At 43.3% G+C, this 14,366-nt stretch overlaps 1 protein-coding gene across 19 annotated transcripts in view; it reads right to left on the reverse strand.

The window, feature by feature from the left end:
• The window catches only part of LOC112108532 (zinc finger protein 135-like), a 361,705-nt gene that overhangs the window by 207,071 nt on the left and 140,268 nt on the right, over nucleotides 1-14,366 (reverse strand). For 2 of the 19 annotated variants that reach the window (XM_029912186.1, XM_029912185.1), the window contains one exon: nucleotides 10,305-11,661. In XM_029912186.1, coding sequence (XP_029768046.1) covers nucleotides 10,640-11,661 — 1,022 coding nt within the window. In that variant the 3' untranslated portion in view covers nucleotides 10,305-10,639. Of the gene's footprint in view, nucleotides 1-4,950; nucleotides 4,959-10,304; nucleotides 11,998-12,299; nucleotides 12,405-14,366 lie in introns of those variants that run through there. The other 17 variants (XM_029912187.1, XM_029912188.1, XM_029912183.1 and 14 more) reach the window with 16 other exon arrangements.

Below are 14,366 nucleotides of genomic sequence, written 5' to 3' on the forward strand. Positions count from 1 at the left end.
TTCGCTTTACGTGCTAACCGCGGAATGGAACCCCCGTGTAAGATGAGACTTGCCTGTAATCATTTAGGGTGAGAATTTGATATTCATATCCAATCTGTTTAGTATATTAAGTTTAGTTTGTGTGTTTTGTTTGTTTGCTAGGTAATCTGCTTTAATCTGTTTGCTATCCCTTAAAATCTATCTTTTGTAGTGAAAAAACCCTCAGCCAAATCTTTCAAATGTGCCCATTCCAAATGCTAAACTAAAGCTGTATACAAATGGCTCAGCACGGGTCGTAAAGGGCCAACAAATACCTAAATTTGCAGTAACTACCCAGTTTAAGGTATTACAGTCTGCCCCTCTAAAACCCTCCACCTCAGCCCAGGCGGCAAAATTGGTAGCCCTCACCCAAGCATGTAAGCTGGCAGCAGGTCAGTCTGTAAACATATATACTAACTCAAATTATGCCTTTGGCGTTTGCCATGCCACGGGCCAACTCTGGGCAAAGCGTGGGTTTATTACCTCCAATAGCACTAAAATAGCACATAAGCCCTTAATCCTAAAACTATTAAAAGCCATACAACTGCCATCCGAGGTTGCCATCATCCATGTTCGGGCTCATCAAAAAAAAAAAAAAACCAATCCCACCATCCGTAAAAACCAACTAGCTAATACAGCATCAAAAGCAGCCTCTCTACAATCTTATGTTGCCAACCAAATGGTGCTCACGTCCTCTCCCTCACCAACACCAGTCCCTTTTGTCCCTAAACCATCAGAGGTTAGTCGCTGGAAAAACGTAGGGGTCACTAAAACACCAAGGGGGAAATGACAACTACCTAATAAAAAAAGGGCCCTGCCCCAAGCGGCTTTGCGGCCTGCCCTACTTAAACTACACCAAAAAACACACGGTAAAGCAAAGGCTATGGCAGCTACCGTAAATAACTTTGGTATGCCCCTGGGGTATTCCAAAAAGCCAAACAAGTCCTTTCCACCTGTAACATTTGTGCAAAATTCAATCAAAAAAAAAAAAAAAACCCAAAAGGCCCCCCCAAAGCAAGGTTATGGGCATACACGTCCTTTAAACCGCTCCAAATCAACTACTCAAAAATGCCCAAGTGCCAAAGCTACAAGTACCTCCTTGTAATTGTATGCCAACTAACTGGCTAAACCAAAGCATTCCCAACTAAACAAGCAACTGCCTTAAAAGTAAAAAAAACCTTATTAAACCATGTCATTCCTAGGTTTGGTCCTCCTAGGTCTATTAACTCTAATAAAAAAAACTCATTTCACCGCTCAGGTTATTCAACACATTGTTAAGGCCCTAGGTATTACCTGGCTTCTACATACCCCTTAAAAACCACCATCTTCTAAACAAATAAAAAAAATAAACCAAACTTTAAAGCTTAAGCTCTCCAAATTGTGTGCACAAACTGGGTTAAAATGGCTTCAGGCTCTACCTTTGGCCCTCTTGGCAGTTCAAACTGCCCCTAGGGGCCGGCTTGCTCTCTCACTTTTTCACTTTTATTTGGCAAACCATACATCAAATTTGCTAACCCAAAACCTGTAACCAATTTAGCCACTTAAAAAAACAAAAAGTTAACCAAATACGTTGTTTCCCTCCAAAACACTCTCATGTCTCTTCACAGGTATGCAGCTCAATTTCAGTCCCTACCTGCTAATGTACCTGCTCACCAAATCAAGCCAAAAAATTGGGTCTATGTAAAAAAGTAAAAAAAACAAGCCTCTCCAACCCCGGTGGGCTGGTCCTTTTCAAGTCCTTCTTACCTCCCACACTGCCATTCAAATAAAAAAACAAAATACCTAAATCCACCACACCCGGGTCAAGTTAGCCACTAGGCCGGGGCCAAAAGCAAACAACACCAAACTTCAAAAAAGCCCCACCAGCTCTTCCCACCGCAACCCAAAAAAGCCAAAAGCAAACAACACCTAAAAAATTAAACCTCTCAAAAAACTAAAACTTTTGTTCCAACAAGCAAAATCCTAAAACGTTGTAACTATAGATTTGCAAACGGTGCTGCGGTGGCTATTATTTTTAAGCCTGCCCCTTATACAAGCCAACCCGCACCCAGCAGCCAAACCCCTTCAGCAACTGGCCACATTAAAGCACTTATCTGACTGCTAGTTGTGTCACCAAACTCATTCTAAAAAAAAAATAAAACTGTGGGCTGTGCCTGTAAATCTCTCCAAAGCACTCTCCCTACAGGTAGTACAAAAAACTAAATAATAATAAAATAAAAAGTACCAGTCCAATAAGTATAAAAAAAGGTCTAAAGTTTGGCATTATAGTTAAAAGGCCAAGGGGGTCCCTCTCTTTAATATTCTTAAAATCAAATACAAGTTGGCCCTATGTTTCAAAGGTACTAACAAAACCAAAATAAAAATGGGTTACCTCCCCCTAAAAGCCTGTAATCAAACCCTTCAGTTTAGTATTAAAAATAAAACCTTTTACCCCTTAAAAACTGTTAAAAATGCCCAAAAACCTCCCTGTCAGTTTCAGAAGGCCTATATTGCAGCATTAACAGGCAAGCGTTATCAAAAAAAGTAAATTCCTTCATTCCTTCCGTTAAGTCCCATAAATAAAACACATACATATTATATAAACATTTCTTCTGGTATTTGTCACCTCACTCATCCCTTAACAAAATTTCTAAGTGCCAAAAAGCGCTAGTAAGCTTTACCTCACATCTATTTGCTGTTACATATTGTGAGGGCATCCTAGACAACACCCATGCCCTAGGACACTTAAATGTGTCCCACTGGCAGTGCCGGGGCCAAATAGTTGGCAACTCCAAGCATCAAAATGTCAGGGTAAATTAGCGCCACCAAGTAGCAAAAAGTGCTCTCACCCTTTATTTACAAACTCCTGGCCTGTATTTCATCTGTGGCCATAATGCTTACAAAGCCCTCCCGCCGGGTTGGCGCGGCCGGTATAATGTAGCCAAAATAGTACCAAATGTTCAGGTAAACACCATGCTAAACTCACGCCAAATCCTCAACCTAAAAACCTATTCTCACAAGCTCTTCACCCCCTTAAAAGGGGCTCAAGTTAAACGTGCCAAAAATCCCCTAGTAGTCAGGCAAACGGGGTTTCATTCCTTTGTTCATGCGCTTATTCCTGGGCTAAAAATAGCAAAGTTAAAAAGGACAATAATAAATATTTCTGCAAAGCTTAAAAAAGCAGCTAATGCCTCCTTAAATGCTTTTCAAAAATTACAACAAAAAATTAATAAAATAGCAAAAATAACGCTGCAAAATAAGCGTGTGTTAAATGCCATAAATGCTAAAATAAAAAAAACTTGTGCTCGCATTAAAAAAAAAATGCTGTTTTTATATTAATCGCTCTGGCTTAATTAAAAAAAATTTGCAAGCTATTAAAAATGCTACTGTTGTTTTTCATGCTATATCCCTTAATCATACCTTTAGTTTTAAAAACCTCCTCCCAAACCTTAGGTCATGGTTTACGGGCTTTTCCAAAAAATTGTCAAGTAAATTATTTTCTGTGTGTCATTTAAGTAATGTTACAATGTGCAAAATGTTTGTGTAATGCTGTTACTAAGAGCTCTGCTGTCCGTAAAAAAACACAGTATCTTTCCCTCCAGCTTAATCGCAAGTTGCGCTACGGGCCTGACAATTTAAATTTGTCAGGCCCGAAGGGGGAACTGTAACAGTCAGCAGCAACCCCTCCCCTAACAGCTAGCAACCTTTATGGTAGCCAGCAGCCTTTAAAAAAAAAAAAAAAACACCTCACATACACAGTAGCCTAAACTTTTAAACTGTCTTACCTTCTCTGCCTTAAGGCAGTAAAAGCTGGTCCCAAACCGGTTCTCACTAACCAAATAGCAAAAATGCAGGATTTGTTAACCACCAATCAAATGTTAACACAACCAGGGCCTGTGTTTAAGTGTGTATAAAAAAACTTTAGTTTTTTATATAAATTAAAGTTTTTGTACTAAAATGCAAAGCTCTCCTTTCTTCTGTAAAATAAAGCAATCTCTTCCTTATCCCTGTCTGGCTGTTATTAGCTCTCAGCTAAACAAACCCAATATTTCGGTAACACCCCTTTCAGGTAGTTGAAAGCAGCTATCAAATCCCCCCTCATTCTTCTCTTCTGCAGACTAAACAATCCCAGTTCCCTCAGCCTCTCCTCATAAGTCATGTGCTCCAGCCCCCTAATCATATTTGTTGCCCTCCGCTGGACTCTTTCCAATTTTTTCCCATATCCTTCTTGTAGTGTGGGGCCCAAAACTGGACACAGTACTCCAGATGAGGCCTCACCAAGATCGAATAGAGGGGAATGATCACGTCCCTCGATATGCTGGCAATGCCCCTACTTATACAGCCCAAAATGCCGTTAGCCTTCTTGGCAACAAGGGCACACTGTCGACTCATATCTAGCTTCTCATCCACTGTAACCCCTAGGTCCTTTTCTGCAGAACTGCTGCCTAGCCATTCGGTCCCTAGTCTGTAGCAGTGCATGGGATTCTTCCGTCCTAAGTGCAGGACTCTGCACTTGTCCTTGTTGAACCTCACCAGATTTCTTTTGGCCCAATCCTCTAATTTGTCTAGGTCCCTGTATGCTATCCCTACCCTCCAACGTATCTACCACTCCTCCCAGTTTGGTGTCATCTGCAAACTTGCTGAGCGTGCAGTCCACGCCATCCTCCAGATCTTTAATGAAGATATTGAACCCAATCGGCCCCAGGACCGACCCTTGAGGCACTCTGCTTGATACCGGCTGCCAACTAGACATGGAGTCATAGATCACTACCCACTGAGCCCGACGATCTAGCCAGCTTTCTATCCACCTTAAAGTCCATTCATCCAGTCCATACTTCTTTAACTTGCCGGCAAGAATATTGTGGAAGACCGTATCAAAAGCTTTGCTAAAGTCAAGGAATAACACATCCCTGCTATCCCACATTGCATTGCTTCACACCCATGTGAGTCTACGTGTTGAACTCTGTGCCCACTACTGGTCCAGGGTGATCTGCACCAGAGGACATCTCCCTATTTAAATGCTGGCTCATAGCCATGTGCACCCCTTTATGAGTCCTACTTGTGGAGAGCTCACATAGGCAATCACATACCCATTATAATAGCCATTTCCCCTGCTTCTGTGTAGTCCCATCTGGTGGTCCTGGACTGCCTTGCCCTCTGGGGGGAGAAGCACATCCAGTCCATGTGAATACGTGACAGCAGAATGCCAGGATCTAGGAGCACCTGGCAGAGCACATGCAGGAGAAGCGTCATTCCTAAGACATGGCTCAGTGTTGCACCAAAGAAATCTCCAGCCAGGCCTGCTGACAGCAATTCTGGGTCCTAGGGCAGCACAGTCAATGGGCTCCCATGCACACACAAGCCGCGCCTGCGTGGACGCAATCCACCTGACATTTGGGCGGTGCTGGTGCCCAGCAAGCTGCTGGCTGTGCTGCTGGGCATGCTCTTCCGGCACAGCCAGGATTTCCACATACCCACCCAGTAGGGTTGCCAACTGTCTAATTGCACAAACCCAAAGACCCTTGCCCCGCCCCTTCCCTGAGCCCACGCTCCTGCCTCCTGTTCACTCCATCCTTCCTCTCTCCATTGCTCGCTCTCCCCCACCAGGGGCAGGGGGTTGAAGTGTCGGAGTTGTAGGGTGCAGGCTCTGCGAGGGAATTTGGGTGCGGGAGGGGGTGCGGGCTCTGGGAGGGAGTTTGGGTGTGGGCTGTAGGTGGGGGCAGGAGTTTGGGGTGCAGGAGAGGGTCACGGGGTCAGCGCTTACCTCAGCTAGCTCCCGAAAGCGACTGGCACATCCCCTCTGGCAGCAGCTCCTAGGTGGGGGGCCCAGGGGGTCTCCACGTGCTGCTGCCAGCAGGCACCACCCCCGCAGATCCCGTTGGCTGCAGTTCCCGGGGCAGGGGCAGCGTGCAGAGAACCCCTCCCCAGGGGCCGCAAGGACATGCCAGCCGCTTCTGAGGGTGGTGCAGAGCAAGGGCGGGCAGGAAGCCTGCCTTAGCCCTGCTGCACTGCCGGCAGCAGCCGGGGGACCCCAGGCCCCTGGGCAAGTGTCTCCTTTGTCCCCCTCTCCCCCAATCAGCGGGCCTGTCTCCACAGTGCTACAAGAACACAAGGGACAAGAATTCAGGATACTGGGACCCCCTTTCACTCTCTCAAATGGCAGGCCCTGCCCACTCCACTCCTCCCACGTAGACAAGAACAGTTTCCACCTACACCTTTTTGTGAGCCCACCAGCATAGCCATGCGTTCACTCATCACTTTGGGTATGTTCTGCCACATGCCCATTGGTTTGAAATTTGCCCTGTGTTGTTTTAAATGGATACATTTTTTTATCATATACAACTCAGCTGAAAAATTTCACTGAGGTACAGCTCCCTCCACAAAATCAATTATTAATAAAATCTTTACAGAGTCACTGAATTCATTTCCTTAGTTAAAGCACATTCATTTTCTACCACTACACTCTGCCATCAAAGTAGGCGCACAACATATCCCTGACCCTGTGTCTCTGACCACTTGGGTCACCTTGTAAAGGCCCCCTGTCTGGCTGTTCATAAGATCCAGAAAGTCCCTCCACCTCCACTTCCCAGTCATCTGCTCTCACAGATGTTGTGCAGAACACACCAAGCACTTATCACAAGAGAAAGGCATTGCTCAGCAGTCTCTAGCTTTGTCAGTAGGTTTCTCCTCCTTCCCTTCAGTCTTCCGAATGACAACTCCACTACAGTTCTGCAGCTACTTGGGGTATAGCTATATAGCACCTTTCTCATGTCCAAGTGTAGAGAACAATGGTTCATTAGCAGGGATGCAGAGGGTAAGCTAAATATATTGGATAACAGGTAATTTTCAAAATAAAATTACCAAATAATTATCAAAAATCATAATTGGGAGAAAATTAATGTAATCATCAATTACTTGCTTCTCATATGTCGAGTTCAGGAAAATCAGACCAACAAATGTAATTATTTATTATGGTTATTAATCAGACTGCACTCAGGAAGTAACCGCATATAAATTTACCAAGGATTCTTTTTTCTATACACGAAGGGATGTCCCAAAATAAACAATTGAAATTGACTTTAAATAAAGAAACACATATTTAAGTAAGCAAAAATAAGAGAAGGAACCAACAAGCAATTGAATGAACAAGGATTATGCAAATGAGATTCACCAGGTTAAAAAAAAAAAGTAAATAAATTGGCTGATAAAATGTAGTAACTATTAAAACAACCTCTTAACTAAACTTGAAATTCTAAAACAGAAAAGAAATTAAAACAAGTTTGGTTAACTATATAGAATGGATTAGTGTTATAAAACTGAGTATAAAACTGAAACATCTATGGGCATTTAACTCAATGATATTCACTTAATTAAAATTCACTAGTAGCTAAGCATTATTAACAGAATTCAACAAGTAGACAAATATTATCAGATAGACAAATATTAACTCAATGACATAACTAGATTAAAACTAATTAATTTGATATTAAATCTTTTAAACTAAACATATTTGGACAAAACTAGATAAATTGGATAGGACAATCAAATTGAAAATAGTGTAAATTTTACAAAAGCTAGCAAAACAATGACTTTTTACTTCTGTATTAAGAAGGTAACTTTGTGAAGCTAAGCATCATTCTGAAGGCAAATTCAAATGTATATAATTATTATAGCTCAAAATTCAGCATTGCTTAGATATGTTTCTAGCTAGAAATGGTTGCAATGAAACATACAAAAGCTGGGGTACAAAAATCATAGGACTGGAAGGGACCTCCAGAGGTCTTCTAGCTCAGTCCCTTGCAACAGTGCAAACAGAGAAGATTAGCTCAGATTTTATGGAATTAATAGGCAATTTTATAAGTATGAAAGATCAGAAAGCAATTTGAGTAATCAAAGTTTTCAAATTAAAGTTAATCAGGCAGGTTTAGGGAGTGTTCTTAGAGAGTTGATAGGCAGACAGTGTACTGCAGGGAGAGATTTTGGTGTTTGAGTTAATAGGTAAAAGATTGTTAAAGATAATTCCACAGAAAAACACTAACGTTCATATATAGAAAGAGAACTATCATAAAGTACCCTGCTTTTGGTATTTAAAGTAGACAAAGAAAATAGGAACTAGTTAAATTCATAAACCAAGGTTGGAATGAGACTACTGTGTAGCGTGAGGTATTAACACATTATATTACTCTGTAGTTAAAAATACACAACACAACTGAAATTAGCATAAAAGTATTCTGAAGTTTAGAACACACACAAATAAAGATTGTAGTGAGATTCTGAAGTTAGAAGACAGCTTTCCTCACTCACACATACAAAGTAATGATACAAGGGTGAGAGACCAAAGGACTTGCAAGTAATTGTCACTCACACCTGTAAAAACAGAACAGTCACAAGGTTTAAGTGTAAAATACAGGACAGAGTAGAACAGTGAACAACAAAGTTACAAGTTCTCAGTAGCAGTTACAGTTAGGAACTGAGCTGAAAGCAAACAAAAAATAATCAATGAATTTCCATAAAGATATGATAACACAATAAGAACAGTTGAACTTTAGTTATGTCCTCATCAAATCAAAAAGATTTGAAGGGTAGCTCTATTAAGCAGTAAACTAAGTGAGGTGACATCACCATCACACACACAAGGTGTGAAGAATAACTCTGGCAGCTACAGCGGAAAGCATGCAGTTTAATCAGCACCAGCTCAGTTTTAGTCTATGCCTACACTACGGACCTTACAGCGGCCCAGCTGTACTGCAGCAGCTGCACTGCTGTAAAGTCTCCTGTATAGACAGTCAATGCCGTCAGGAAAGAGCTTTCCTGCCAACATAATTAAACCACCCCCAACGAGCGGTGGTAGCTACGTCGGTGGGAGAGCATCTCCACCGACATAGTGCTGTCCATACAAGCATGTCTGTCGGTGAGACTTATGTCGGTCAGGGGTGTGTTTTTTTCACACCCCCGACCCACAAAATTTTTGCTGACAAAAGTGCTAGTGTAGACAAAGGCTTAGTTACAATGTTGTCATTTTCAAATTCTATTAGCCCAGTTATGCTGTTGGGAGTATTTCCCCCAATCTTAAACTGCTTTAAGGCTTGATTTTTTTAATCACTACTGATAGTGAAATTCTTTTCTTTTGCACCATTTGAAATTAGGAAATATTTTATAGTTGGATGTAAGTTGTTAGGTGCTCTTAACTGGAAAATACCAAAATCATATATAAACCTAAGAGCCCAAGAGTCTGGTTTTATGGAATAGAACTGAACTCCAATGGGTTCTGTGTTCTAGGAAAACAATAATTATTCTCTCCAAGGCCAAATTCTGACTTCCTTTGAAGCACAGAAATTCCCTATAGAATTTTAGCAATAAGCATTGAAATCTTTCTGCACTTCCACTAGTAAGTGGAATTCCTCATCCTTCGTTCCATTGTTCAGCGTGCAGTCTTCTTCTTCATGGTGCAAGTTAGGATAATGTCAACGTAAGGAGTCATTAGAGCAAAGGAACTGGAGACAAGGTTACCACCTGACAGGTGGGTGTCCTCACCACAAGACTATTGAGTTAGTCTCACTCTCTCTCTCTGGCCCAGTGACTAAGTATTTATATACAGTGGAACTGTTTACTGGGATAGACTGACTCCCACAGCCAGACTAGCTCTGTGGCTAGGGTAATCCTCTGAGAGTTGGCAGATCCATGTTCAAATTCAGGTGGAGGGGGGACTTGAACTAAGGGTCTTCCACATCTGTGCTAAAGGTTACGAAGAAGGTTGTCTTTCTCCTCCTCAATCCCCCGTTGTTTTGTGCTGAGTTACATGGCCTCTGAACATGCCTAACAGAACATGACCCATCATGAACTGCAAGACCAAAGAGGAGCCTATCTCTGAGAGAGGGATGGGGCTTAGACCACACCACTTTCATTGGCATGTCCCATTGGCTAGCTTTGGTGGCTCCCCACCTGCTGGCCTTTATGAATCACAATCTAAAATGCCTCTCTCACCCCATTCATTTTCTATGGAGTCTAGGCTGCTAACTCAGGCTTTGTGGATCCCAGTGTCGTTCCGGTGATTTTCTAGGTGCCTAAAAATTAGGCGTTGCAATCCTCAGTGTCACAGCGCCTCAGTCCCTTGGAGCATCCAGGTCTAAAACACTATCAAGTATAAATTAGAAGTTACATTCTATCAGATGAAGCTGGTTCTAGGTGGGGGTAGTCAATAGGTCAACCATGGGCCAAATCTGGACCGCCAGAAACTTTTCAATGGGCCCCCAAATCTTTTTATTTACTTATGATTATCATTATTGTTGTTTTTTATTATTTTCTCTGAAGCCTGAACCTTGACTATACCTTGACCAAGAAATGTGGACCTTGACAAAAATAATTGACTATCCCTGTGATAACATCAAAAGTAAAACTGGGAGATGAAGGAGGATGTTCACAGTTTCTTGATAAGTCATAATCAAATGCTGTCACAATGTGCAAATCTTATCTCAGCCTCTTGCTCTTCATGGCTCTGTCTCAGGAAGATGATTTCATTTTCTGCTTTAATAAACATTTCATGTCCTAGTTACATGGCCACTCCAGCCTGGCCTGACTCTTTAAGATTCATGGGAATTGGGAAAGGTGTCCTTCACTTGGCCCAATCCTAGCCAGGACATTTCTAGGGTGTGTGTCCTATGTGGATTCTCTTATGTGTACTGAGGTTTGAGCTGTGCCGGAAGTCTTTCCCACAGTCAGTGCACTTATAGGGTTTCTCACCACTGTGGAGTCTCTTATGTGACAGAAGGTGTGAGCTGCTTCTAAAGCTTTTCCCACACTCATTGCATGTGTAAGGTCTCTCACCTGTGTGAGATCTCTGGTGATTAGAAAGGGCTGAGTTGTTATAGAAACTTTTCCCACAGTGAAGACACTTGTAGGGTCTCTCTCCACTGTGGATTCTTTGATGTTCAGAAAGGGCTGAGCTTGCACGGAAGCTTTTTCCACATTCGGAGCACTTAAAGGGTTTCTCCCCTGTGTGGATCCTCTGGTGAGTAGTAAGGGTTGACCTGCGAGTGAAGCTGTTCCCACATTCAGGGCAGTTATACGGTTTCTCTCCTGTGTGGGTTGTATGATGTGATCGAAGGTGTGAGAGGCAACTAAAGCTTTTCCCACACTCATTGCATTTGTAGGGTCTCTCCCCTGTATGGGTTCTCTGATGATCATTGAGTTCTACACTGTAACTGAAGCTTTTCCCACAGTCCGGGCAGCTATAGGGTTTCTCTCCTGTGTGAATTCTCTGATGCTTAATAAGCGACGAACTTTGACTGAAGCTTTTCCCACACTCATTGCATTGGTAGGGTCTCTCTCCTGTATGGGTTCTCTGATGTGATAGAAGGTTTGAGCTCTGAATGAAGCTTTTCCCGCAAGTAGGGCATTCATAGGGTTTCTCCCCCGTGTGGGTTCTCTGATGTGATAGAAGATTTGAGCTCACACGGAAGCTTTTCCCACACTCACTGCATTCATAAGGTTTCTCTCCTGTGTGGATTCTTTGATGCTGAATAAGGGTTGAGCTCCGACTGAAGCTCTTCCCACAGTCAAGGCAGTTATAGGTCTTCTTTCGTTCGTGGACTGTACGATGTGTAATTAGGGCTGAGCTCTGTTTGAATCTTTTCCCACAGTCCAGGCACGTGTAGGGTCTCTCTCCTGTATGGGTTCTCTGGTGTCTAGTAAGTTGTGATCTGCACCGGAAACTTTTTCTACAGTCACCGCATGTGTAGGGTGTCTTACCAGTGGGGATTCTCTGTTGAACCATGTCTTTGTTTTTCTTAACCCATATTTTCTGGTCAGAGGATTTACACTGTCTCTGCCCCAGCTGGTTTTCTTGCATGCAAAAGTCAGTGCAGGCCAGAGGGGCAGCATCTCCATGCTCAGGAATCTGGGAAGCCTCCCCTTCAGATCTTCCTGATGTCCTGTGTGGTTCCAATTGCTCAGGATATTCCTGATTCTCCTTCTTGTTCTCATTCACCATCCTATCACCTGCTATGACAAAGAGAATCCAGATACGAGTCATTCCCTGTGCCGGGGGGGAAGGGAACCTCAGAAAGGGGATCAGTAAAGGGCAGAACAAACCAAAATAACTGCGGGGGAGACTGAAATAGCAGCAGCTGAACCCTACCCACCCCCAAACCCTGCCCCAGAGGAGAGAGAGGAGGGGACCTATCCTTCAAATATAGATGAAAGCAGGGGCTGAAGGGCCAGACAGGCTTGATGAAAATGTCTAAGGAACATCTGCCATGAGGATACAATAATTGGTTTCTGAATCAGTGTAGCTGATTCCTCACCTGTATAGGCATCTCTCCAGATCTCCCATTCCTGGAGACTGGGGACCCACAGTTTTTCCTCTCGTTCCAGCCAGGAGGTCACACTGGGTTTGGAAACTGGAAATCCTGCATCCGGGGGAGGACAAGGAAATAAGTGCTGATCTTGTTCATTAAGGTGAGTGCTGTTACTACTTCCAGATCCAGGAGCTGAATAAGCAACCCAGAAAGGCTCCTTCCTCTCCCCACCCCCACGCCATAGGAATTGGGCTATAAATCAGTCAGACCCCTTGACACGCTGGTCTAGACCAAGGGTTCATCCACTCTGCCTAGGGAATTGCCATAACATATTTCTCTAGGGAGCTGAGCAGAATTGTTTTGCTCTCAAGACATATGGGGTACAATCAAGTCTCCATCCCTGCCAAATATACCACCCTCTCCCAACACACACAAGTCGCTCCCTAACACAAGCCAGATCTGGAAGATACCTTGTGAGCTTATTGGGCTGGGGACTGTGTCTCATTATGTCTAAGGCTATGATTTTGTCATGGAGGTCACTGAAGTCACGGAATCTGTGACTTTCAGAGACCTCCATGACTTCAGCCCGCAGTGGCTTGGAGCTGTGGGGTCCCCCCACTGCCCGTGGTGGCTCAGATCCAGGTGGCCACTGCAGATGGGGGAGATCCAAGCTGCCATGGGTGGCAGGGGAACCCCACAGTTCACGGCCATCGCAGGCAGTGGGGGCCCCTGGAGCTCTGTGCCGCCGTGGGTGACGGGGGCCACGGAGCTCCGAGCCGTGGCTGGCGGGGGGACCCTGGAGCTCCAAGCTGTCAGGAACAGTGCAGGCCCCCAAAGCTGTCCAGCCACCGTGGGCAGTGGGGGATTCCAGAGCCCCAGCAGCGATGGGTGCTGGAGCCTTCTCCCTCCCCATTTTGTCACGGATATTTTTAGTAAAATCATGGACAGGTCTCCAGCTTCCATGAATTCTTCTTTATTGCCCATAATTTATACTAAAAATGTCTATGACAAAATCTTAGCCTTACTCATAGCTCATGTTTTCTGAAACTTTTATCATTTTTGTTGCTCTCCTCTGGACTCCCTTTAATTTGTCCACTTCTTACTTAAAATGTGGCACCCAGGACTGGAAACAGTCCTCCAGCTGAGACTTCCCCACTGCTGAGTAGATCAGGACAGTTACCTCCTGGGTCTTACATATGACACTCCTGTTGATACATCTCAGGATATTAGCCTTTTTCACAACTACATCACATTTTTGACTTGTATTCAATTTGTGATCCACTATAACTCAGAGTTCCTTCTCAGAAGTAGTACTGTACCACAGTTCCCTAGTTCACTTATGAGAATGTCATATAGGACTGTTTCAAAAGCTTTACTAAAATTAAGATAAATCATGTCTAGTGCTTCCTCCCACCCACTCAGCCAGTAACCCTGTCAAAGAAGGATATTATGTTAGTTTGGCATGATTTGTTTTTGACAAATACATGGTGGCTACTATTTATTATCTCATTATCCTCTAGGTGCTTACAAATTGACTGTTATAATTTGGTTCAGTATCTTTCCAGGTATCAAAGTTAGGTTGACTCATCTATAATTCCCAAGGTCCTCTTTGTTCCCCTTTTAAAGATAGGTACCATGTTTGCCCTGCTCCAGTCCTCTAGGACCTCACTCACCTCAATAAGTTCTGAAAGGAAATTGCTGCTGCATTCAAGATTGCTTCATCTAGTTGGTTAAGTACCTGGGGGTGAATTTTGTCAGGCCCTGACAACTTGAATAAATCTAACAGAATATTTTTTAACCTGTTCTTTTCCTATTCTGGCTTGTGTGCCTTCCTTCTTAATAGCAGATGTGGTAAACATCTGGTCACAATTCACTTTTTTAGCCAAGACTGAAGCAAAATATGTTGTCCTTTATTAGCTCTCCTTCCCCGCCAAGTAGAGAAAAACATTTTCCTTCATCTTTCTCTAGTTCCTAATGTATTTAAAGAACCTCTTATTGCCTTTTACATCCTTTGCTATGTGCAACACGTTTGGTGCCCTAGCCTTTCCAGTCGTGTCCCTACATGCTTCTACT

The sequence above is a fragment of the Terrapene carolina genome, unplaced genomic scaffold (assembly GCF_002925995.2).
Source record: "Terrapene carolina triunguis isolate 2854851 unplaced genomic scaffold, T_m_triunguis-2.0 Scaffold192, whole genome shotgun sequence".
Lineage (NCBI taxonomy): Eukaryota > Metazoa > Chordata > Testudines > Emydidae > Terrapene > Terrapene triunguis.